At 36.4% G+C, this 27381-nt stretch overlaps 1 protein-coding gene across 1 annotated transcript; it reads right to left on the reverse strand.

Annotated features, from left to right (window-relative positions):
• Positions 1 to 31: 31 nt before the first annotated feature.
• Positions 32 to 27091, reverse strand: LOC146164136 (uncharacterized). The gene is made up of 29 exons (XM_083381671.1): positions 26954 to 27091; positions 25240 to 26122; positions 24687 to 24851; positions 24514 to 24610; positions 23532 to 23661; positions 17616 to 17716; positions 17362 to 17516; positions 16553 to 16729; positions 15960 to 16128; positions 15251 to 15494; positions 14832 to 14962; positions 14101 to 14253; positions 13751 to 13865; positions 11968 to 12265; positions 11548 to 11720; positions 10704 to 10884; positions 10554 to 10627; positions 9374 to 9461; positions 6159 to 6297; positions 5655 to 5755; positions 5146 to 5275; positions 4447 to 4633; positions 4195 to 4296; positions 3802 to 3898; positions 3266 to 3486; positions 3113 to 3165; positions 2773 to 2992; positions 638 to 775; positions 32 to 513 (listed from the first exon to the last, which is right to left on the reverse strand). Exons 2-29 carry the CDS (start codon positions 26111 to 26113, stop codon positions 427 to 429), a joined length of 4800 nt encoding a protein of 1599 aa, XP_083237797.1. The 5' UTR covers positions 26114 to 26122; positions 26954 to 27091; the 3' UTR covers positions 32 to 426.
• Positions 27092 to 27381: the final 290 nt, after the last annotated feature.

Genomic DNA, 27381 nt, shown 5'->3' on the forward strand with positions numbered 1-27381 from the left:
TTTTGACTCATAACACGTTTTGTATTGAACTTTGCAAAGGTCGTTCACTGAAAATATAAGTGCGGAATACAAGAAGTCTATTTATAAATATACAATTATACATATATACAAAAAATACTTTTTTACGACTTGGACGGCGTGCAACAATATTTATTCGTTCTTTTATATTTTTAAACGTTTCTTTTATGTTATTATTTTACTTACAAAATAAAAAGTACATAAGTGCCTTGTTTGCAATAGGGTAGATGCGGGAGAAAAACTAAAATCTCCCACGGCAGAAAATGGTAATCTCGCGAGGCATTACTTGCAAAATTCGTAAATGTCGAGTAAAGCGCCCCGTAAAAATAGCTTGGTTTGAAACGATAGAAAGTACAGAGTTACTCCAGCAAACAGTTAGTATAACGTTCTTGGCTGGTAACAAGCTTATCAGCTATGGTGCAACTGTCTTTCGTCATCGTTAAAGTTTGCGGCCAAATACTCCTCATGTATGGTTGATTCCGCAATTCCGCGACTCTATTAACATGTAAAATTGTAATTGACTTTTAAGTTGCGTAAATATACATAATATTCTCAGTATAGGACGGATTTTTTTAAACAAGTCACGCTTCTTAGTTTCAAAATATTTAGTTTTATTCACCGATTGTTGTGAGGCGAGATGTCTCCGCATTGCTGCACTGGAAGTTCGTAACACACTGTGATAACTGTCACTTCTCGCCGTATCATGGTAAGTTGTAGCTACTGAATGTCGTGATGATCCCGCGGTACTTGGTCGTTTCTGCGTTAAAATACTATACTAAAATGGTGATCAAAGTAGCCTACCGTGGGGATTTTTTTATTGTGTATAAGCGCAGTTATACCCAAAAATATTTTTACAATAGATTTTACCCTTTGTGGTGTTTGGTTGTTCTGCGAAATCGTTTGAAAAGTACTAATGACAAACAAGGCATTGGCGGCTAAAAGAGCCCGCAGTGAGATTTACATAATACAGCAGGTAAATAGGCTTCGCCCAGTCGGTATAGGGCTACAGCCGAGAAAATGTCGTGAATTACGCGCCAGGCCTGGTATATATATTTCAGCGGTCAATGAATTGAATGCTCTCAAATATTTGTTAATTAGCTAGTTTCGGGAATAACACTAAGTTGCTAAACCGGTGTTTAGCACAAAGTGTTTTACGAATGCAAGGAAAACTAGACAGGGTGTGCGGTTTTTGTATATTTTGCTAGGGGGTTATAGCGCGGTTCTTCTATATTATACCAGGGGGGGTATAGCGCAGTTCCACTATCTTTACCAGGGTGTTATTCCTTAGTTATTCTATATTCTTTAAACGGGTCTTATTTGTCAGTGTCCATATACTCCCAATGTTGTGCTTCCAGTTTCGGTGCTTTAGCAGGCAAAAGCGGATGTGGCCCGAAGTTGCGTGTTATAGGTTGGACATGGTGCACTTTTACAAGATTGATTGCCAGTGGTCTTAATATAAATTTGGCTGCGAAGCAAACCTATAACTTGTCTTTATAATTAAAAAATATTTGACAATTTTTTCTTGCACCCCTATACGCCTCTAATTGGGGACAAAAATCAATAGTGTGATGTATTCGATTTAGTTCTTTACAGCTATCTACTCTAATCTAGCGGCAGAAAACCTGCAATACAGAATTTGTTCATATCGCTTGCCTTATTCTGGCCGCGAAGCGGCTGGCTCCCTGCTGTGCTTTTTTTGTCCAGCGCGTGCAACATCCATTGTGCAAAGTGTCTCGTCTTAGTGAATTTGACTTATTGCTCTTACAAAACAACATATTCTACCGCCGCAAGTTTAAATAAAAAATCTGCCAGGCAGTGTACACCACTTTGTTTGCAATTTTTTTTCCATCAAAAAATCACTTTAATTTCTATATTTTTGGTTAATTATTTTCCCCCATGGGTTAATTATTTTGAGTTGAAGGTCAAAATTTTGCTGTGAAGCAACCTATAATTTGTCTTTATAATTGAAAACTATTTAACAATGTTTTCTTTAGTTTTTTAGACACCTCTAAACACAAAAATGGCCGAATTTTAATTTTGCCCCCTTAAAATACTCCCCTATTTTCAAGAGGTAAAATGTTTATTTTAACATCAGCTTTAAATGGTTCTCTAACATTTGTGAAATTTTCAGATTTTTATGTCATTTCCTTCTAGTGTAAATTTATCATTGAAATTTCCTAAAGTGTTGTGCATTTTGACCCCTCGGATAAACAGTTCAGGGCTAATGTTTAAAATTTTGTTACTTAGCATTGTATATGTCATATCCATCATCCATAAATATATCCGATTTTTTTTACATTTTTTCATCTCTGAAAAGTGCCGAAAACCAAAATTAACAAAAAATGACAGTTTTACCCCCCTAAAAACCACCCCTTAGAACCTAGGCAATTTTTTTTATATTAGAAACAACTTTGGGAGGGTATTTAACAGTTGTGAAAATTTCATGTTCCAACTATGTTTTTTTCCTTGTCAAAAGTGAGCCATAAAAATTGACTGAAAAAAAAAAATAAAATAATTCGGACAAAAACAACATGTGTCCAAAAAAAATTTTTTTTTTCGGGCCACATAATAATTCGGATAAAAACAACATGTGTCCAAAAAAAAATTTTTTTTTTTCGGGCCACATAATACCTGCTTTCTCCGCGTTCAAAATAAAAATTTAAAAATTAGGACAATACATGCATGGATACGGTCTGTTAACGTAACACTCGAATCGCTTACCTAAAACCTAACCCACAAGGACGAAAAAATTACCTGGTTCCTCTTCGGCGGCAGAATTGCTTCTGGTGTCGCGTATCGACCTGGAACGTGGTACCATGCAGACTCATGGCTCACACCGGTTGCTTTTACTACTGGACGAGGAGAGGGCGAAGGGTGTAGGACGTCCGATATAAGGCTGTGTGGACCGTGAACGGTCAAACATAAGTTGTCCGGACCGGATCGGTACAAGCAGTGGCTGCGATGAATCGGCGACCTGAAAAGATGTACTGCCATAAGTACCATTGGATTTACATTAAAAAAAAACTTATTTGAGCTTGGTTAAGGTACGCGTGTAAAACGCAACTAATATATACCTATTATAAAAATATCTTACCTTTGGTAATCAGTTTTAGCTGTAGGTAGCCTTCTTTTGAAAGCAGAACTGGCCTAAAATATGTAAGAAATTCAATATTGCTTCAAATACAGAATCCTTGTTATTGATATTATTGCTTCAAAGTATAACGATTTAACGTACAGAAATATCTACCTCAGATCGACCTGACATTTCCGTTAAGTACAAATGATCATCTGGGTCGTCCCCCAAATGACGCGAGGTTCTCTCCCAGTCTTCCAGGTCGAGCTTGATTGACAGCCGACTGTTACGACCCCCAGGAACGATCACCACCGGCACTTCTCTTCCCTCCACCACCTCGATTTGTTCTCTATCAACACCGTCCGACAAATAGCGCGGGAGTTCTTGTGTTTTTTCTGACCAAACAACAATGTTGCTGTTTTATAACGATATAAACGATAAATTAGTAGACAAGAGCTTTTTGCATTTTAGCACGACACAAAAGAACCCAAGGTGTCGCGGCATCCCAGTTGGGATCCACTGAGCTAAAAACTTTCACTCTTTGATTGAGCTAATTTGGTACAAAAACAAACGCATTCCTTTGTCCAAAGTTTGTTGTATTTTTATAGTTAAAATTTGCCGCGAAAAATAAAATAACTTATTTTAGTGGTGGGAAGCGTAAAAGTGCTGACACCCAATCTTAAAAACATGTTACTTTCAAATTATCTCACCTGAAGCAGGATGTTTACCAGATAGAACTCTTTTAGAAGATTGACTCGGCGACATCTCTGATCTACGCCCATATGAATAGACGCTGGCTGATTGTACCTTGAAAACACAATATAATAAAAAGGATTCCAGCCAAGTCGGATGGATAATAGACAAAAATTGGAGAGAATTCACTCTTAATTAATATCAAACAAATGATTTTTTAACAAATTTATAATTCTTTGCTTTAGATAAATTCGTAGGTATCAATACCTTAAACTTTAAAACTAGATCTAATATGATTGATAAAATTATTACTAAATTTACAATTTATATTTAAATATATAAGTCAACGATTCTAGCAATTGTTGTTGTTAATTGACACATTTTTCAATTCGTTTAAGCACAACACTTACTCTTCGCATATGCTGGTTTCTCGGTGTAACTAGAACACAATTTCCAACTGATTTTGTACTGAACGGACTGTAGGGACGAATGCTACTTGGACGATCCGCCAACTAAAATAAAAACACTTCGAGCCATTACGTTGATAGTTTTTAATTGAATAACTTTTCGCCACATTTATTATATATATTGTTAATCGCAAAATCTAATTTCTTGGTTGGTGGAAACGTTTAGTTTATCAAAAAATAGTAGGGTGAACTTACCTTTTCGCTTCTACTTGGGGACGGTAATGGCACTACGGACTGATTGCATATTGACAACTTGCTAAGCTCGCTTGTGTGCCATGAGAGGGAGCTAAAAGGTCTTTCAGGGCGTCTTGTGTCAAGTGGTTTCGCCGATCCGTGAATAAAACGTCCGAGTTTCAAGTCGCCACCCGTTTTCTTGCGTCCCCTATTAAAAGCTATGAGATTAATTGCCAGTGTTTTAAACAAGGTATAAGTCCCAGCCAATCAATTTCAAGTCACGTCATTGACATAAAACGTTAAACTAAAAAAATTGGTAACCTCGTCTGATAAATAAAGAGAATTACTTCAACTAAAACACAATTACAAAGTAGCATAATATAGCAAACAAACTCTTTTAGGTGCAAGAACTGTTTTAGGTGCAAGAAAGTAAATAACGCAAATTTATTAACAAATATTCAATAAAAATAACTAAATTGAACCCAAGTTTTTGACACAATGACTGGTCCAAGTTTAGTTTTAGTAGAAAATATGAGTCAAGTCATTATAAAACAGTGACTTCGGTGCTCTTGAGTCAAGTCATCAGCTTAACTCATTACAGCACTGTTTATAGTACATATACAAAACGTTTCTTGTATACCTTTACTTATATCTTGATAACAATTTTGTTATATACAAAAACATGGACATACCATTTTAAAAGCATGTTTTAGCCCTTACATGTGGATTTTCCTAACTTTTACTCCGTTATTTTTGCTTGGGGTAGTGACGAAAGTATCAAGAGCACGACCGAAACATTCATCCGCTTCAACTTTGCTCCTCAACGTATTTTCTTCAGTCAAAAGACCCCCTTGGATATTAAAACCAGCGATTTCGATATTAGACAAACTTATATCACAAATTTTATTATTGCATATTCTAAATACCAAATATTACCACCTATGTGGAATGATATAACAAGGTGTGTCTTTATAGTATCCGAAACCAGACTCGAAGCTTAAATAACCAATTAAAAGACAGTCAAATAATAACCAGTTTAATAACCAATAAAAATAAGTCAGAAGAACATGTTTGTTTAAATTTAGAAACAGTTTAATTTTCGAACTGAAACGATGATGGCCAGGTCGGCGAAGTATTTTCTCGAACATTAAGTTTGCAAGTCAACTTTAAAACACAATAAGGTAGTAATGTTTGGATTCTTACATCACCAAAAAGTGTAAAACATTTACCTATTTGATTTGCGACCTCAGCTGCTTCCAGTTTCTTTTCGTTAAAGTCGTAAATGTGCAGAGCTTGCTTGAGGGCCAACATCGCTTTTCGATTTAAAACCCTGATGGCAATTAAATTAAAAAAGTACTTTTATCCACGGCTTTAGATAGATATAATGAAAAGATGAAACACATATTCCCCAAATGTCATTTTGTAATGTGACAATTTAAATGACAATTATTTCTTTGTTAAATAACAAGGTGATTATCGAATAACTTTTTGATAGGTTTATTACTTTTAAATTAAAAAATGATTTAGTCAAGTATTTACAGATTACAGACGTTGGTTGTTTCACTCGACGAGGGCTAGAAATCAGCATATTTTGTTGAATTTTTATGCGTTTAGATATTATACGCATTTATGCAAATCTTTAAAGCAAACACTAACAAAATTAGTCGTAACAAAAACTGAACATGTTTGTTTTCCAAAACCGAGTACACAACAACCAGCCAGCAAACTCTTACTCGTCGTTTTGCTGCGAAGTTTTGTAAATGTGAGCCAGGTCGCAAAGAGCCACAGCCACCGACAAATGCATTCCTCCGTGCCAACGAATAAAAGTGTCCAGACCGCGTAGCGTTATTTCTTCGGCTTCGCTGCTCATACCTTGTAAATATCGGGGCAATAGTTAGGGTAGTAATGTGCAGAGCACTTGTAAACATCACTACCTTCTTAAAACAAGTCTTTTTTAGCTCAAGGTACAACAATTACCTTAAAATTAAAATTACAATACTCATATGAACACTGCTGTGTGCACAATCTGTCGGTTGATATACAATTAAACTTAATGTAAAAGTTGTGATCCGGCTTATGTTTATACGTAAAAAAATACGTCTCGCGGATCTCAAACATTTTTTCCGGTTTTAGACCTACTGATTTTACAATAAGTTTTATATTCTATTCAAATTATACATGTAATTGCAAAGTCATTTTGACAAGCTTTTTCTATAATTTTAACATATTATTTACTCAACTTATTTTGAAAACATAAAATGCTATTAAAAATAAGAGCCAATTAGACATTTCGCAGTAAACGTCTGTAAAATGCGAAAGGTCGATTTTATCGAATGTAATGGCTTTAATATTTTTATTGAAATAGTTTTACTTCTGAAAATCAGGCGGCACAGTTAAACGAAAAATTGTACAGTAATTTTGACATGCGTTCATACAACCATTCTTCATCAGTACGAGTAGGAATGAAAGCAATTAAAACAAACGAAGAAGAAGTACAAATGCGAGTAAAAGCTGATTGGGTGTCTAGAATTTCCACAACAAACGCTCGAACATGATAGTGATAGTGGAATGACACGAGACAAGGCACCCAAAAGCGATTTAACTTTGAACAAAGCATAATAAAGAAGTGAGACGCCATTAATACTGGATTTAATCCGGATTTGGGTTTTATGTCACATTATTCGGTATAGCATTCTTCACCACACCCAAAGTATGGTTTGGCGCACGTATCACGTTACGCTTACTTTTGCGTCAGTCCACTACGACGTACTTGCGAGCGTGTGCCCATGGAAACGCTCGCATTTTACTCGTGCTTCTACCAGGGCTGCGGAGTCGGAGTCGAGGAGTCGGTTTGTTTTGCTGGAGTCGGACTCGGGACTCGGGTCTCCAGTAAGACCACGTAAAACTACCCGAGTCCCGAGTCCGACATGCGCATGCGAAGTACCAAATATTTAAACTGATATGGCCGCCAACTGAAAATTGTAAAGGTGGAATATTTTCCAACCATGTATTGTGAGTAAATGAATTATACGACACCCCTACAAGTGGATTGCTGAATATCCACGTTATTTTAGTTACGTAAATTGGCGGAATACCGGCTGTCTAGTCAGGGTTGGACTCGGGGCTCGACAAAATCTCACATTTGACCGGAGTCGGACTCGAGACTCGGGAGTCGGACTCGAGACTCGGGAGTCGGACTCGAGACTCGGGAGTCGGACTCGGGTTTATTTTTTTGGCCGGAGACGGACTCGGGTTATTTTTAACCGACTCCGCAGTCATGGCCTCTACTGCGTGGATAATAATTCCTTTAATTCCTACTCTACCCTAATGGAGCACGGTTTGTGCTAAAGTTGTCTGAATTGCAATACAACTGGTCGTTCAACGGTGCCACCTGTTTTCAGTTTTATGATTAGACAAATTCGTCTAATCACAAAAATCCAACACAACATTTTGCTTGATAGCTGTTAAATTAAAAATAATTAGGACAGTAACCAATTGTTTATGACTTTATTTCTTCGGTAATGGCTAGTGTATTGTACAATGCCTTTATTAAACCAAGTCGTTTGTTTGAGAAACCTATATTGCACTTATTATATTCTATAGATATTATTCTAGACCAGATCTATATTCTAAACCAGCAGGGGTCGGCAACCTACGGCCCGCCAAAGTAATTCATCCGTCCCGCCGCCTCTTGACAAACTAGACACGAGTCTGCTTCACATACTTAACTATCGTTTTGATGCTGTCTTTTCAAATAGATCAGTGCTTCTTTACCGTTGCGGCGTGGAAGGCTGGCAAGTGCGTCGCGGACAAACGGAAAACGTATTCAAAAATGTTTGCCATATATTTTATTATTTTTGGCAGTGTAATAAATACTTGCGAGAAATTTAAAAGAAACACCGGTATACCAAAAAAATCGCGCTCGCTAAGCTCGCCATGTACGCCCACACTTAAAAAGTTAGCAAATACTGAACTAGATTAACCAATAAAATTGTTGCGTTTCTTCAAAGTAGTTTCATTACACTTTTCATTAGTAGCATGGATGAACAAAGTGTGGACTCGAATCTTACACCAAACAAACTCTTTTTTTCGCGCTTTGCGCCAACACTTTTCTGTCTCCTTAAATGTAATTAAACACGTCTTGAAAAGCAAATCCGAAAAGCGCCTGATTCACAGTTGTTCTAAAATTTAATCACACAATTCTTAGTTAACTTTTTGTGCGGCCCGCAGAGACCTTTCTGAGTTTGGTTTTGGCCCGCGACTAGAAAAAGGTTGCCGACCACTGTTCTAAACAGTACTCCGTTACCTTGGTCACTTGCGGCACACTAACAGAACTAAAACAACTCGGCGGAACACCTACAAAATATATGTCGTTTGACCCTACAGTAAAGGCACACCAAATATTCAAGGCAGTTCATAGCGAAAGGAGAGTTTTATGCTAAAATACGCCATAGGCGCAAAAAGAATGACGTTTTACCTTTTTTATCTTTCGGTTAAAATTTTGCATCTTTACAATAGCGGATCAGGGGACATTGGCGGATTTATAGCAGTCGGAAAATAAAACCTGGTCATTGTGCTTTTCACTTGTTTACAGAGCAATTATTTTACAATGTATTTTTCTAGATTTCGAGCGTTTCGCTTTTATCCCTCCAAGGTTTGGTGTAATGGTTAAAAAGCATTGTTGTATATTTTTAACGTTTATCGCCTTATAGTTTAGTTAGAACTATGCATTTTTGCGATTAAACGTAACATATCGGCCTAACACAGTTTTTAATTCTAAGGAAAGTTAATAAAGTTACACCTTGATTATTGCACACCTGCCTTGGTGAACAACGTCTTTCGTGTACTGTAAACTCTACTACATGCAAGTAAGTAAAAACCTCGGGAAACACCGAGGCACATCTGTCATGGTCTCGGGGCATACCACTGTTTTAATATAACATGATACCTTGTAAATGCAGAAACATGGCGAACACAGTTTCCCCGAGAGCCTGGCCACAAACGCTTCCACACTTGTGCATCGCTTCGAAGGCTTTCTAAAAACATTAAACGACAACCATTGAGTAAAAAGTTTTTATTATGCACGATTGGTGAGCAAAGCAAGTTGTTTCATCGCTTGGTTTACGTATTATGCCAAATAATGACATTTTGGTCGGGAATTATGAACATGGCCCTTCCCTGGGTTGCTTAAGTATTAAACTGCGCAAACCTCTTGAAGTAACCGCGGAAAACTGTTTAAAACATATAAGCGCAATTATCTAGGCCTAGGGGACTGTAAAAAAGAAAAACTTGCAGTATGTTTAACGACGCAAATTTTGGCAGAGTTTTTTAAATATCGCGTTTACTGCAGCGGTTATACCAGTAAGCATTATTTATTTTCAAAAGGGAGTATCTTACGTTGGACGCAGCTTGGTGCCGTGATTGCGCACTATGCTTGAATATGACGCAAGTCGTACAAATGCTGCTACAGTATACGTTTGTCAGCGATTCCCGATAAATTTATGTCAAGGGTTTTCGTTGCACCACACACAACGTTGCTTTTTGGTAATGCAAACGACAGAGCACAGTGTAAGCTTAATTGCAACAATCACACAGATAGTCGATAACTTATTCCACACCAGTCGTTTCAACGGCGCTTCCACATAGGCCGTAGCCATATAAGATGTTATTCCCATTGTGGGGATGCATTTAGTTAGCTGATTTCAGCCACAGTCAGCGGCAAACAGTCAAATGGTTTTTAAACGCTCTGGTAACAACCATTGCTCGGCAACAATATACGTCTCCGTTAACCGATAGAAAGTGACAGTTTGATCGGCTATAGGGAACAAAGTTCAAAAAATGAACTTAAACCGGACGGATTTACTTTCACCTTTCCTCGCGAGTTACGACCATTTGGGTTTACTGTTTTTAACAAAACATTTTCGTTGTCCGCTTCCACAGAAAAGGTAATGTGCAACTTACTTTTTGATTAGCTTAATATGTGCACAGATGTGAGGCATTTTATGTAAATTTGGTAACAACAGAAGTTTAGGAAGCCCTACCTTGCATCATTAATTTGCTAATCTTCAAATAAAAACATAAATATCAACTTAGGATTATTTCGTACTTTATCTACCCTAAAAACGCACCTCAATCAATGGGTGTGAATGCGCATATTCTCCGTCATCAATCATGCTTCGAGAAAGCTGAAGCAATAACTCTCCTGAAAGAAAATAAAAACTGTGATATCTTTCAATTCTCTGTAGTCTTTTGTCAATTTTATGCTATTAAAATAAAACCTTTTATTTGCATGAGATTTCTTAATCTGTTGTAGCCAAGGTCCATCGTTTGCAAAGTCAGTTGACGGTATGTGTCCAAAGCCTGCTTGAGAATATCTGGTTTGTGCTCGGGAAGATTCAATCCCTCCAGGTGAGCCAACTCCACCAGCGTTAACTGTTGGACGCTCGACAGAGGCCTCGACTGTGAAAAAAAACAATTGGTATAGTCTCACAACAATTTTAAACATTCTCTCTGTGGTACCATATTGACTCTCTGTGGTACCATACCACACATTAATTCTACAGTCGTACCATGAAGTAATATATTGTTTTTACTACCCTAACAACATGTATACTATAATTAGTTGTTTAGTTTTGTAAAGGATTTTAAGTTGTTTTTTTTTTTGTAAAAAGTATGTGCGATGTATTGTTGAACTTTATAGGTTCGAGTAGTCGGATGCTCAAATTTAGGTCGTTTGGAAAGGAGACTTTCAGTTCACCCTAGATGTATATCTTGAAAACCTCTAAAATTCCACGTACTATTTTAAGTCGGTTGTTCACCTTTCTAAACCGATTGGTCACCGTATAAAATTAACATCTCGTTGCCCATTTTGCTGTTTTTGGATTCAGTTAGTGTTAAGGTGCTTATAACTTAGGGCGGAAATCTTGATATTTTAAGCTATTAAAGTCAAACTATATGGGTTAAATATATTAATGTGCTGGGCAAATTACATACGCAGTCCTACAATAATATTTGCTAGTTAAAATTCGTAATTATTTTGAATAGTCTTAATAAAGGCATGTCAGCAACAGAATGTTATACAGTTAATCGAATATAGTAAGCATAAGCCGAACAAGAACGAACGTTTTCGAGATTTTCGCGAAGTTCCTCCACTTGCCGACAAGCTTCCTCGTGGTAATCGTTTCCGAGTTGAAAGAGGAAATAAGCGATGTTGAGCCTTAGTCTGCTTTGATCGTCAGCATCCAGTAACCCAGTCGCGATCGTTTGCTCTGGGTCGTCCTGAATCGGCGACCAACCTTTAACGAAGTGTAACCCCAATTTTTGAAAAGTTTCTGAAAAAGTAACCGCTTTTTTCACCCCAGGCTCGGTCCCCCTGGCCCCACCCCCCCGAACAACCTCAAGGAGCAGTTGGAGTCAAGTGACAAAGAATCTGGATTTGCAATTTTCCGTCGATATACTGCCTCACCTCTTAACTACATACCGCAAGCACTAATATTAATATACTAAAAAATACTCATTTACAGCCTTTGAAAACCTAACAACCTCCAACAGAGAGATGGTGGTGATCCGCTTCCGGTTCAGTGATAAAGAAAGAGAAGCTCTCGGTTTCACTGAAGTCGCGTTCTTCGGTCTCGGAGCGGCTGTCGTCGGTGCTCCTGTGAAGGGAAGGCGCGCTGCCCTCCTCGTGTTGCGTCACAATGATCATGGAGGGAGCTTTTAGGATCATACCGACTAGCTGCTTGAACCTTGAGTCGTGAGCTCCTGTGGCAACACTCGCGCGTCGCGACTCCTTGCTTTCGAGGAAGGAGCTCTGCTCTTCCGTGGCCTGGCTTATCATTAGCTGTAGAAACAGAGCGGGAAAGGCTTTTGTTGCAGCTGTTTTGTCTAACGAACACAGGAAGTGAATAAAAAAAAATGCATTATGTTACATGGATGTTTACTCTGCTATGAACGCGGTTAATTGTCTTTTCTGCTTTGGCTGTACAATAATTTAAACAGACAGATGATTTTAGCGGGAAAGCCACTAAAAATAGCGCTTATGAGTCTATGCTTAAATGGTAAAGCGGCTCGCGACCAAACTAGTCGCTGTATACTTGTTTATCTTACTTTAAAAATGTTGATAGTAAAAGCTTTGGGATATTGAAGATAAACCACAAATACAAATTGCGTATTCCAAATTGTCTGATAAGAAGTATACATTGTACCAGTTTACGCCTAAGATAAGATTGTTTTGTTATTACACATGATGCGACTCTCTTTGACACAACAGACCGGACCCGATATTAGCCGGGCAGCGATAAAGTAGCCGACGTAAATACAAAAGAAGTTTACAGTGTTTGCTCAACAAACGTCTTACGCCAAACGAGACAATTGCCTTGCGAGTGTGCTAACACTCAACAGACAATGGGGCTTTCGATTTTGAAACTATGCCGATATAAAATACACCGTTGATAGAGTATTGTGTCAATACGTTTAACAATTGCGTCTGCACTGTATAAATTATTCTTCTAGGGGATCAGTTTGACCTTCGAAACTTATTTTGTATAGCGTACAATGATGTATTTTAAACCTAAATAAAGCATTTATTAAACCATTTCTTGATACAAGCTTTAGTTGAAGATTTTACGACAGATCAATAAATTATCTGCATGTTTTAGCTAAGTCTCGATATTCAGATGATTTGTTGCATCATGACTCTTGAGCAGGGGCGGGCAACTTCTCCGGTCGGCGGGCCAGATGTAAGAAAATGAAGTACTTGGCGGGCCGGATTAAGTACCGCCAAAGCTTGTATGTTTTAGCGCCTAATAGCGGCTAAAGTTGTACTCTTTAAACAACACTTTTATTGCACATCAAACATACTACTTTCTTCACGACGTAAAAAATAAACTAAGTACAGAACTTGGTAAACCAAAAATCAGTATGTTTGAATGTTATAAGATAACAATATTTCGCTACTAAAATCATCAATACTTAGTAGCGAAATATATTCATCTTATAACATCCAAACGTTCTTTATGATTGATGTGCAACCATAATCGTTTGTTTTTACCATTCGGATTCAGGCAGATTTTGCTATTCGAAAGAAAATTCTGATTATTGCCGACTTGATTGAAAAAGTATTTTTACATCCAATCCTTGTTAAATTCGCGACACTCTTCGTCAAACTTACGTTTCTTAGCAAATCCATGGGAAAATATTTTACGGACCCGGCCCGCGGGCCGTATATTGCCCGCCCCTGCTCTTGGGGCTTCTTGTGCAAACAAACAAACAAACAAACACAAATGCCTAAATACCAAAGCCTGAAAGGGGGTTTGAAGAGATATACCTGGAAACATTGTACGATGCTGAAATCGTGTTGGGCCAGTTTTTGCCAGTAGAGCTTGTGGTCGGCGTGTAACGAAGCTCGATTAAGCGACTCTACGCACATCTCAAGGAAGAATCTGCAAATAAATTACGTAAGTAAAAAATCAAATCCTACAAAGCTAAGAACGTTCACCATCGTGTCCATCAAATACGACAATACGGTTATAAACATATAACCTAAAACAAGTGAAAACATTTGCGTTCGAAATACTTTTAGTTTAGTAGCATATTTAATTTACTTGTCTTGGTGCATTTACGTTTTACTTGCTCGCCTTATGTCGCATTTTTGTTGGAGACCTAACTAAAACTAACCTCGACTTGCAGAGTATCTGAAACAAGGAGGTGAAATCGTTTCCTTGCATAAGCTGCCAGGGTAGCTCAACCATTTTTCGTTGCATTGACCCGTATTTCAAAAAATAGGATCCGAGTAGATGGTGGAAGTGTAACTCCACGTTCTGGTTTGAACTGTGGGAAAAACATTTAAAAAAACTTTAACCATTAGTAACAAACATAAATGTTTCAAGATAAACAGGTTATTTAAGGCAACACTGATGTCAGCTTTATCAATTTCACTAAATTTAGGCAGTGTTTTGCGACCTTTAAGTCGCGATCCAATTTTGGGTCAACGTTGAGTTGGTTGGAGCGCTGATGGCAGTCGTTTATATGTTTATATTTATTGAGATTGGTTCTTAGCAAGATTTCCTTAAATTTGAGACATTTACGAAAGAAATACAAACATATGAATCATACCAATTACATTTCAATATTTTTGCAATTTTTTGACATTTTGTTGGCCTACAAAACGTTCAGAAAAGATAATTCGGTCGCAAAAGCTTCGCTATTACACTTACGCCTAGAAGTTAGGTCGCCACGAAAAAAGGTTGAAAAACACTGATTTACGGCACGGTAATATCGTTGGAAAAATATTTTTTTAATCTACCGAAAAGGTCATATGGGTAACTTAAGACGCAACTCGCAGATCAAAACTCCGTAGTACCTTATAATAAGATATTTCTAACATTAGTTTGTTTGAGTAAATTTACCCGGTAGTAGTGGCGGTTGCGGAGTATTTGCCCTTTCCCAGCAGAAAGTACTCGACAGCGAGCTTTATGTCTTCGTGTGCAATCACAATCAAACCGTCATCGGCCAGACGCAGGGCGCTGCCAGCAGTACACTGGAACAACAGTTTGAACTACCTTCATATTGGTAATATTTCGCCCTTTGCTAGTACTCAGGAACAATATGCCAAAGCTGGTCAATCGTTGAACAGTTTTTGACATACAGTAGTTGTGGATAAGCATTGCATGTCCTTAACTGAAGTTCAATCATGGCTACTCATTTACAAACATTGAATACGTGTAAAGTAGAGATTCTAAACTCAGTCAAAAAGACGCATTTGAAAAACAAAGTTGTGCAGATAAAATGCAAAACCAACCAAAAAGCTAAAATTTCAGCAACTCACTCTGAACAAATTCCAGTCGTGAGGAGTAACGGTTGATCTTCCGCGATATCCCATCAGAAAAAGAAGATGGATTAGTTCATGGAGCGTCAGGCCTCCTCTTGATGATGCGATAAACTTGAGGGCGTCGGCCACCCACCCGCTGGCGTTGGAACGGTTCCTAACGGAGCCAGGCTGTCCGGACGACTGGTGCTTGCTCCAACTGTGTCGGCGACTCCATAGCACAAACACCGACTTCCAAAAGTCCCTTGAGCAAAATTGGGACTTTATTGCCCCAAGTCTCAAATGCACCACAATGCTCTACAAAACCACTTTTTAATATCTTTAGGAAAAAATGCATAAGGGTAACAAGCTTTAATGGCAACGGTAATTTTTGCAAGCTTTCAATGGCAACGGTAATTTAAATACCCTGCTTTCTGTTTTTACACTTGTTTTACAACTACTTGGACCTTTCATTTTATCGAGAGCAAAATACAGTTAATTTTCTACAATCCGCCCTGGTTCACATCAGAAGAGCGATTTCAATCAATTGAACTACAAAAACGCTAAATATTCAGGAACGTCAATAAAATTAAAATTGAAGTAAAATGTACGCTTTCCAAACAGGGCTAATTGTTTTGATATTTAGATATCTACGACCGTATGATAATTACCAACCGTATACGCGAGTCAAACAAGCTTTTGACACAATTTCTCGAAACGGAAAAGAAACCTGAAAGTCCTGAGAGCAGTGCATTTCTCCACCACTTGAGTGACATCTCGCTGGCTTCTGCATGAGCGCAAGAGATCGGACAGCGTCATAAGGAACAAAGGTCGTTCACTTAACCTGTTCGTCCAAACTTTGTCGACCAGGTCGCGTCCTAATTTGATAGCGATGGAAGCTCAGGTATGTTGAACTACTATTACTACTTGATGGTACTCACTGAATTCTGTTAAATTAAACACAAACACAAAGCAAATAACATACCACTAATGAGATGTTTAAAAAACCTAATAAAAACGACATGTCACCGGTATACCAAATTATTCAATAAACGATTCAGAAGGTATCCAATTTTCCAACGGCAAAAAATATCATACAACCAGTTCAGCAAACATACCGTTAAACCAAAACCCGAAAACTAGGTATCATGTGTATAAAGATTATAAAATACAATCAATAATAACTACGTCGTGTATAGTATACCTTCTTACGATATGTTCTCCAACCAAAATTTGATACTACAGCAAAACCAAAATGATGCGTCGTTATAAAACGAGAATAGCAGTAAAAAAGAAACAAACAGTTGTTAAGTATCTCATTACCGTCGGGCCGATAAAGGCGTTTGAAAATTCTCTCCCTTGTTTTAACGTCGATGGAAGGCATAAATTGAAAATGAGTGTCGCGCCTCTTTTTCAGTGCCTTGTAAGTGAGGTCAGAACGCCGCGTGGATACAACCATAAGACAGTTTGAAGGAAGGGCCTCTGGCAGCCATTCCAGGCCTAAAATGAATTAAAAAATCAATGTTTTTTATTTTCAAAGTTGAGAGCATCCCTATACTACAGTGATCCTCAAACTTTGTTTCTTAATAAAGTGAACTATTTCTAATTTTAGAAAATAGCCTATTTATATTACAAATATAATTAGTAACATCATCGTCCGAATAAAACACAGTTCGAAATAAAACCAAAATATAACTAATAACGTATAGTCGGAAAATGCTCTAATTCAGGATAATATCTAAACCTACCAGATTAACACCTAACCGACCAGAACAATATTTAAACAACCTCTTACGTCATAACCCCAAACCCTACCGCTAAATTCATCACTTAAATAAATTTAACCCAACCCATTGCCCATCCTAAACAATTGAAAACAGTCTGGTGTCAAAACAACGGCGTTTTTGGATAACGAAAATCATTCGTTGTATTGCAAATATAATTTAGCATTGAGAACCACTGAAATACTATACCACGTCAAGGGGTGGACAGCATTTCAAATGGACTATGAAGATTTTTAAAGCTGACTTATTAGCCTAAAACTATTAGTGGTGCCCATAAGCTAAAATGATTAAAGTCAACATACTTAAACGCTCCTGCGGTAAAATTCAATAAATTAAAATTATGTTTACCTTTGATTTTTCCAATATCTTCACCCATTCCGTAGCAGACGTCATTGAGTCCATCGATCACAAGTAGACATGGTACAAGCTCCAAGCAAGCCGAGAAAGTTTCAACCAACCCGGAAAACGAAGTCGAGTCAGAAATGCCATCCATTCCATACACCCTGAAATTAGAAACTTGTTATGGCATTTATGAAAAAAAAAATTCAGAAAGTCAAGCACACATATTGCCACAGAAACAAGTTTTAGAAAGTATATGTTACCTTTTATTCCAGGATTTTTCTCTGAGTTTATGAATGCACTTGCGACAGAAAGCGCTTGCGTCGTAACTTAAGTAAGATGATCCAACGAACTCGGAAATCACCTACATCGAAATATTCTGTTACGTGTGATGATGCATTTATATATATTATGCACGCAAAATTTTCCAATAAACGAAAATGCTGTAAAATACTAGCTTATACGGTCCTTAAATTGTCGGGAGAAAATGATAAAGGTATATCGTTTAGATGGGAAATGTTTGATAAAGAGTGATATGATAAGCATCGTACCAGGGGCACATTTAAGATTTTAGGATAATAAAAATGACATCTAGATGACGTTAAAAATTACGTATCAAACTAACCTTAAGAAACCCGGTCCTGGTCTTTTACGCAAATATACAACTAAAACCGAGTCTAAGTGCTTCCATTTAAACACCAATTTGGTTTTCATTGGGAAAGAAATAATTTAGAAGAAAGTGACGCAGTAAACAAATGATTGGCATGTTTTTCGATATAATAGCATTTAATCTCGACGATTTTGGCAAAACATTTAGGTTGGGACTAACACTGGCCTCCCACAGCTGTCTGACTTTTAATAAAATCTATTAAACTTATTAAACTTTTAATAATCGTATAGATTCGTATGACCGGGAACACACAATAAGACATAAAAAGCAGCAATACCTAAAGCAGAAAAATCTATAAAACCATAGTATTAAGACCAATGACCTAATAAAGCCAAATACGCAGTAATATCCAGTACAGCATAATATCAAAATCGTCTAAATAAGACCTAAATCTGACGGAATAAGGCCTAATTTCATCGGAATAAGGCCTAAATTCATAGTAATAAGTCCTAACTTCATAGGAATAAGTCCTAAATTTATCGGAATAAACCTTAAATTCTTCGAATTTAGGACTTATTCCGATTTAGACGGTACTGATACCATTAGGTATTATTATTTTGGCCTTATTCCGAATTGTGTTTTATCCTGACGTTGGTGTTGTTCGTATTTCGGTCTTATGGCTGGAGTCCGAATGACCACAGTGTAAAGTGCAAAATTCTCTCACAAAGCTTGGGTTTATTTTTTATCTAACACGATTGGGACATCAAGCAAACACAATGTATATTTACAAAGTTTGAATATATAGTTCGAGAGGATAATGGCAATTGTGCTTCTATAAATCCACGTGAGCACGCAACTTTTCCAATTTGGCTTAACTGTATTTAATACAACCGAAGGGCTAATTTTCCAATTCCGATCTCAAATATTGTTACAGTGCAACGTGTTATTTTAATCAGGTGGCACTGTATAAAGTATACAGTACAGTATCTATACAGTATCTTTAGTATCTAATACAGTATCTTTATACAGTGCCACCTGATTCCTCTATTTAGAATTAGACAAATACGGCTATATACAAAGAGTGTTATTTTAAATAACGCATAGTTATAGTTTAACAGAAAAATATAATGTAAGGTAGTTCCTGTAAAGTACAGCGGCACCCAATCAGTTATCGTAAGCATTTTACAAGTGTTGCAATGACGTGCACTTAAGTAGGCCTACCATATGTCCTCTTTTAGGAGGATTTGTCCTCTTTTCTCAAGAAAAATGAATGGTCCTCCGAGGACGCTCAAAACTGTCCAAATGTCCTCTTTTTTCGCATTTCGAGTTAGTTTCTTATACTTTTAACACAGTGCTTCTCAACCTTTTTACCTCAAGGTTCTAGGATCTTGTTGCGTACCAACAAATTATCTAAAAACTCAACTTTACTCAAAATGTTTATAGGATTATTAACAGGGGCGGATTAGCTAATTAGTTTGCCCGAAAATTTCGAAACAAATTCGGCCAATCTTGAAAAAGTTTCTCCTTTTGAACTTTGCAAGATACCGGTAGTCATTAGTCAAGTTTTGTTGATTCTTTGTTGTTTTTCTATGATGTCATAAAATAAATTTGCATAGATGTTCCGGAAAGATAATAATTCCTATCATTGATGAAGCATAAAATATTTAACTATAGCCTACAATCATAACGATGAATGTATAGTTTATTACAACAGAAAAAAAATGCTAAACTTTTTCGTAAAACTGTAATTTTATTAAAAAACATACTGCGTATACCACCCAAAATGACTTCGCGTACCACAGGTTGAGAACCACAGTTTTAACAAGACTTCTAGGCGAGACGTTGTATTTATTTCCAAAAAATACTGTAGCCATGAAACATGCTGAATTGCTGGTTTAAAACAGGTTTTCCAACAAATTACCTTATCAACCCTACTTGATTGTTACAGCAAAGATTGCGCCCGAAAAATGGCAACAGAACCTTACATTTAAAAAGGCCGATTATTAAAGCAAAGCAGGGCCGGATTAAGGTTTTCAGGGACCTAGGGCTGTATGGTAGCCAGGGGCCTATTGGTCATTTTCATTCTGTCCAACCAGAAATAACATGAAATAGCATTGTTTTATTCACTTATCAAACATATTCAATTAACATGTATTCTAGCTTTAGATCAGTGGTTCTCAACCTTCTTTTCACCGCGTACCACCTCGAAGTTCTATGATCTTGTTGCGTACCACTAATTATCAAAAAACTCAACTTTACTCGAAATGTATGTTGGATTGTTAACAGGGACGGATTAGCTAATTAGTTAGCCCGGAAAAACAAATGCGGCCCACTACTCTCAAAAAAGTTTCCCTTTTTTTAACTTGCAAGATACTGGTCAAGTTTTGTGATTATTTGTTGTTTTGCTATGATGTCATAAAAGAAATTTGCATAGATGTTCCGGAAAGATTATAGTTCCTATCATTGGTAAAAGCAATGATACTATATATAGTATCATTGGTAAAAGCATAAAATATTTAACTATACAATAATTACGATGAATGTATTTATTACAATACAAAAAAATGCTTAACCTGTTGGTAAAACTGTAATTTTACTTGAAAACATACTGCGTACCACCCAAAATGACTTCGCGTACCACTAGTGGTACGCGTACCACAGGTTGAGAACCACTGCTTTAGACAAAGCAAAGATGTTGATAACTTTGTCGCTGTTTTTTTGCCAAAAATCTAGATTTTTTATGCAGAGTAGAGCTAACGAACGCAACCTATTTAGGCCAGAAACACATTTAAATCTTTACTCTTGAATGACTGAAAATGGGCAATCGTTTGAACAATTAGCAATCATTATCCAACTATACATTCTTAGAACAACAGATACGTTAATTCATTTTCGTTAATCAAGCTAAACATTGAGCTTCTTTGCTACTTTCAAAGTTAATCCCCCTTCTTTTAGCACTGCAGTAAAATAAATCATATTTTTTCAGTTTTTCGGCTATTTTCCATGAAAATCTCAGTCACCTTTTTTGATTTTGCAACATTTTTAGTTTTTCTTCTGCCTTTTTATAGTTTTTTGCTTAATAGATATTTTACGTCAACCAATAAAACGATCTGACACCAACGGTGGTAGGCCTATCTCTAGATCAGCATGGTTCAACTACAGGCCTGCGCGGGCCCAAACTCTCTTACTCTCTTTATTGGCCCGTGATCTGATTTTAATGGGCCAGTAATGAGTCAAAAAATATTTTTTATTCAGTCGAGTCGCCGGCCACACATAGATACACCTGCTTCCTTTGCTTTACTTGACGACCAAACTTTATTTTTTGAAATATATAAACGCAAATTTTATTTCGCTTCACGCGTATGTTTAACGATAACTTAGTATGTTTGGAATTATGTCATGCCAATGCATGAAGGCCTGTAATATTTTTACATTTTCTATGTGTCCACAGCCGAACTCTGTATGGCCTTCGACTCGGTACAAACTGAAATGTCTGTCAAATTATCTGGTTACTGCACCTTTCTTACACCTTCGCAATATTGTATCTAAGTTACACCTATTCGACTTTTTAAACGAGATAAACGCAATTGATGTACCGTATTCCGCGTTTCGTGCGAACTTTTTACGTGTTTACCGTTTAGCCTTTCAGTTGTGCAGATTATATAGTGCTAATCTTTTTGTGTGTGTTCAAGTAAACTTCTATGATAAACGTTTTGGCGAACGGAAAATGAAAAAAACAATTTTGTTCGTGCTTCGCGCGGTGAATTTGCTTCGGTTGCTCAATTGCACATCAATTGTTTCAAAAACCGCACCTTTCTAAAGATATTATGAATCATGACGTAATTGTGACGTCATATGTCCCCTGCCAACTAAAATTCGGATACGCCATTACATCTTTGGCCCGCCATATAAAACGAATTGCTTCTGTTGGCCCGCGACAAAATATAATTGGACCACGCTGCTCTAGATTATAACTTAACAGTTTTTTACAGAGATAACGTCGGTTGGTCTTATTAAGTTGTTGCGTATGGGCCTATTTTTTCGGTAGTCCTGGGGCTGCAGCCCCCTTAGCCCACGCCTTAATCCGCCCCTGAAGCAAAGGTTTGAGTTTTGTAGGCCTAGCCTACTATCAGTGTTACTGTATGGTAGGCTGTTCTTATTTCTTACAGAAGCTTGTCTAGTTAGTCTATAGCAGCGGTTCTTAACCGGTAGCTGGGCTCCAAGCAATTCTTGGGGAGGGGGGGGGACATTTTTTGCAATAATTCTAGTGGTTTCGTTGGGTTGTACACCACTCCTACAGCGCTGTACAAACTCTGTTTTTGCCAACTTTAACATTAAAAGGCAAACAATTTTTGAATCTTATGTTTTCTACTTATTTTTACTTTTTGTAGCACAAGGTCTCTTTGAGTGCCATTGCATGTTTTCATATCATTTAAGATATAACGGCCCTATTTAATTATAATTTTGCTAACTTATAGATAATCGATAAAATTCATCCACCGTTCGAACTATTTTTTATGCCCTCACAACACGTTTGTCAAAATCAGCTCGTGCACGAGCAATTTATTGTGTGTTCAATGCTAAAAGCCTCCTGAGTTTACAGTTTAGCAGCCAATTTTTTTTCGCGCGACCGACGTCAGACTTTACTATTTTCAAGTTGTCTTAATGATATTGAATAGAAAATGTCGAATTGCTTTTCGTAGAGGGGGGCGGGGCGCAAGGCATAGGAAAATTACCAAGGGGGGCGCGGCTGAAAATAAGGTTAAGAACCACTGGTCTATAGCATACAGGTGGTTCTCAGCAGATGCTTTCATTTTTCTTTATTATTCTCTAAATTTAGACAACAATAAAGCAAAATACGCTATAAATTATAATGCTGAAGAGGATAACTTTGTTTACTAATGGGCTACGCCAGAAGTATCCTTGTTTCAGAAAAGGACGTACTGTTAATATCGAAGCTGAATGCAATACTTGTGAATATGGAACGTTTTTCTCAAACGTAACAATTCTACTTTAGTTTTACTTGCAGGCAAGAAAATGTCCTCTTTTTGGGTGCTAAAAATATGGTAGCCCTAACTTAAGTAAGTCACTATTTTTAAGTGACTCGACTTGACTTAAGACGTTTTGGTAGAATGACTTGACTTGACTCAGGTCTTCCAGACAATTAACTTGACTTAAACTGAAGTCATGGAGTCAAACGACTTGGGTTGAAATAAGTGTTTTTATCTACCATTTTGTTATAAAATTGAGGTATTTATAGCAAGTTTTGCACATAAAACGATTAGATTGCTACATGTTATTTTGTTATTTTTTATAGTTCATTTTGGCTTAAAATCGGAGGAGTTAACCTATTTTAATGGTTTATGGTTTTATTATTAGTGGTTTGACTTGGAGATGAATTGCTATTTTTGTAAAATACTTGACTGACATTTCAAAATGACTTGTTTACAACACTGTATTTTGCCAACGCTTAACTAGTTAGGTGTGGTAAAACGCCAGCATTTTGAAATGGTCTTAAACTAAGACTTTTTTTTGTTTAAAGTAATTACAATAACAAAACAAAACGTACCAACACTTCTGGAAAGACCCCTTTAAAATCGTGCATCCAGTTTGCAAGCAAAGCAGACTTTCCTATACCAGGGTCCCCAACAAGAACAAAAACTTGTTTGCTAGCTGCACGTTCTTTTGACTCACAATGCCTTCAAAACAATTGACAGTAATCAAAGGTCAAGATAAATTGGTATACAGGACAATTGTTTAATAAAATAAAACGTATCAAAGGTCAAGATAAATTGTTATACAGGACAAATGTTTAATAAAATAAATGTCAATAAAACATTTATGCAAAACTATCTTCAATATCAAGATATAAAAATCTTTTGGCGACAAAACAAGTCGATCAATGTTAAACCAAGATTTAAACCAGCAGTTTGAAAAAATAAGGGCAGCAGAAAAATTTGGTCACTACGCCAGTTTTAGGTGGCCTGCAATTCAAAAGTTTTTAATCTTTAACCCAACCTATATTAAAACAAAAAAGTAAATGGAAAGGAATAAACCAGGTGAGCCCATCTCAATAAACTTTGCTGTACATTAGTTACACTAAAAAAGTTGCAAGTGGTTTGCCACATAAAAACTGGTCTCAACCTATAGAAGAGGCTGTTTTGTGCAACATCCCACTTGTAAACTATTTACCATACACTTAATGGCAACAAGAGCTTCTTGTATGGGCACTTAAGTTGTGTACCTATCCTTTAAAGCAAACACTTAATGATTTTGAAAACTACATCAAAGAGCAATGTTTAAAATAACTGTTCAATATTGACATTAACCACTTTCTACTGCAGTATGTTTTATAGCACAATGCCTTGCAATTATTTGAATACATTAATAATTAAACGTCCTCGTTTTATTTGGAGGTATTTAAAATTAGGACAAAATAAATACCAGCATGTTATAAATAGGGGTTAAAAAGCCCATTTTAAAATTTTTTTGGTTTGTTGGTTAGGTTGAATGCAAAAAGCTAAAAGCCAACAACCCACACTTTTTTTTACCTTATGGTCTCTATAAATGAATTCGCTGTTGTGAAAATACCATCTCCAGTTTTAAAGCCAATTATGTCCTCGCTTTCAACAGCCATTTTTTCTGTATCTACAAAAATTAATCAAATATGTTTTGTATATAAATGCATTTACTTTGTATTTAATGAGTTAGCAATATTATTTACCATCTGCAACTTGATTTTTCGCATTGGGAATATATTTAGAAACTGCTTGGCTAAAGTTGAACAAATCGTTTCTTATTTTTTCCTCACTGGGATAGCTCACATAGCCATTTTGCAGAAATCCCATTAGAGATTGCTGGGACCAAGTGCTGGTCAAAATCTCATCTCCTGAATAACCATTTATTAGTAATGAGTAGTAAGTTTAGTTATATATAAAAAATATTCTAATCATTGTTTTAAGTTTAGGAGGTTGAAAATATAACAAAAGTTATTTGTTGTATTCAAAAAGAACAATGGAATGTTCAATGTAAAACGATCACATGCCATTAGGCCATTTATATATTGAATTCCTATTGTTTAGTTTCAAAGGTGACCTAGGTCACATAACAGTTTGACGTGATCACCCATTACCTCTCTTAAATTACTACAATGTTAAAACTTTTTTATGTAAATTAAACAACGATTTACTGTACCACATGAAATAAACAAAATTCCCATCTGTATGTTTACGGTTATTTACAATTACAATAGTTTTTGTACACACAAAAATATTTACCTTGCAAAACATATTTTGGTAGTGAAGGGTATAACCTTGTGATAACTTCAGTCCAGTCATTTAGTATTGCATTTCCCAAAACCTCTTTAGAAGTAAAATATTTAATAGGGAGACCTTTGTTTATAATGAGCTGCTTTAAGTTGTTTAACCTGCCTTGTGCATAATCACTCTCTGCTTCAAATACTGTGCCAATTTCTTGTATATAATCAGGCTGCAAAACTGTATCTTGATTAAATGAATTCCCACCAGTTTTTAAAAGATGAGGATAAAAATCTTTGATATAGAAAAAACAATGCCTGGATATTGCACTGTTTTCAAGAAAGCATGCTGCTAATATTTCTAGCTCCATCAGGCTGCATTTTTGAACTTCTACATCTAAAACCCAGGGATGACCATGACTGGCAGCAAATAGTAGATTGCGTTCAGTTGTTGAAAAGGCTTGAGTCTTTATATTATCATTATTTGGTAATTTTAAACAAGGAGCATTTTCCGAAATATGAGGTCCATATGTATTTCCAATTATACAAATGAAAAATGGAATAGTTTGATCAATTACATCTAGAGCATTTTTAAGAATATAATCAGAAGTTGATCGGAAATCTATAGCAGTTCTTCTGTAATCAACAGGGTCAAAATGGCATCCATGTGATTTGGAAATCTGCTTTAGTTTTACAAATGTATCAAGGTGTAGATGCTTAAATTCCTCTTCTAAATCACTGAATGTACTGCTGATGTATGGGCATATTGCTTGTCTGTTACGCTGAATACTTCTATATACAACTCTGCTTTGTTCATCAATGGTAATTGGCTGTATATTGGATGACAATAGACTTGCCAAAGAAGCATCCAATGCTAAGTTTGTTGAAAATTTCATTTTTTAATCCTGAAATAAAAGGCAATATTTTTATGTTAAGCTCGTTTGTTTAAATACTAATAAGTAAAAAAATTGCCATTTTTTCTATGTGTAAAACAATTCCATAACATAAATAAACTATAACTACCGGTATGTAAAATTAATTTATTACAGCGGAGTGTGTAGTTATTTTAAAACTAACTTTGGTTTTGTATTTAACAAAATAATATGGGATAAATTGTTACAAAATCTTGTTAGAAGTGTTACACATTACGTGACATAAAAAAGCAAGATATTTAACTTAAAATTATTTCCTGTTCTTAAGTGTTGTAACAGCTGATACTAAAATAAACTCTTATGTATGGCAGGGTCCAATAAGCCTTATTGCATTCCACTGCCTTCCCGCCAGAGATCTTTGGCATGGAATACTTGCCCATAACTACGCTGGCCAGTGACGTCATTTGGCGTGAAATATCGCCGGCCTGGTGAATTAACTAAGAAAAATAGCCCTTTTTGGCGTATATATTGTCTTATTTTGGCGTAGAATTTCAGCCAAAACAAATTTTGGCGTATATCTTTGGCGCCACAAGTTATGGAATGCAGTCAGGCAATAAGGCAACTCAAACGATATCAAAAGATGAAAAGACAAGCAAAAACCTATTAACGAGAATTTAACTTAGGTAAGAAGCGCATATAAGTTATCTGAATTTTTTACATCCGGAGATATAACAAGACGAGCTGCTTGCTTCCATTTGGTGCTTTAGCAAGGCTATTTTCAATTTAATCTTATTTAATGCAGGGGCCGAGGTATACGATCTAACAACACACATTTAAAATAATCATATACATCTATTTCTATACCTTTTTTTTGTTCAGCACCTCATCGATGTAAAAAAGTATAACCCACTTATTTTTTGTTTCATTTTAAATCGGTCGGATGACAAGATGCAGCTTCCTAATGATGAAAAAATAGCTTCTTTAGTAACAAGCAACGAAGCATGACGATGTGTACGTTTGTTTACTTATGCGTCCATTTAATATTTAAAACAAAGAAAAAGTGTACACTTAAAAATCGGACCATAATTTTGTTAGCGTTAATTTGCGAGTCTTTGTTTGGGTAAAGATTTGAGGAATACTGATCAAAGTTAACAAAAAAAAACAACGTTAAAAACAGTTCATGATATTTGCCAATATTTGTAACTACACACTCGTAGTAGCCTACCTCAGAATTTTTAAAGCATCTAGCCCAGTGCTCTTCAACGGTGTGCACGGTAAAAAAAAAAATGTGC

This window comes from Ascidiella aspersa, chromosome 2, assembly GCF_963924565.1.
Source record: "Ascidiella aspersa chromosome 2, kaAscAspe10.2, whole genome shotgun sequence".
In the NCBI taxonomy this organism is placed as follows: Eukaryota; Metazoa; Chordata; class Ascidiacea; order Phlebobranchia; family Ascidiidae; genus Ascidiella; species Ascidiella aspersa.

Bases quoted from the DNA above. Each gene is read 5' to 3' on its own strand.
- LOC146164136 (XM_083381671.1), bottom strand. From the start codon at position 26,113: ATGAAATTTTCAACAAACTTAGCATTGGATGCTTCTTTGGCAAGTCTA. The intron at 16,129-16,552 runs GTAATGAGATAC...AACATACCTGAG, and splicing joins ACGCCTTTATCGGCCCGACG to CTTCCATCGCTATCAAATTA. The intron at 5,756-6,158 runs GTAAGAGTTTGC...AATTGCCATCAG, and splicing joins ACTTCGCAGCAAAACGACGA to GGTTTTAAATCGAAAAGCGA.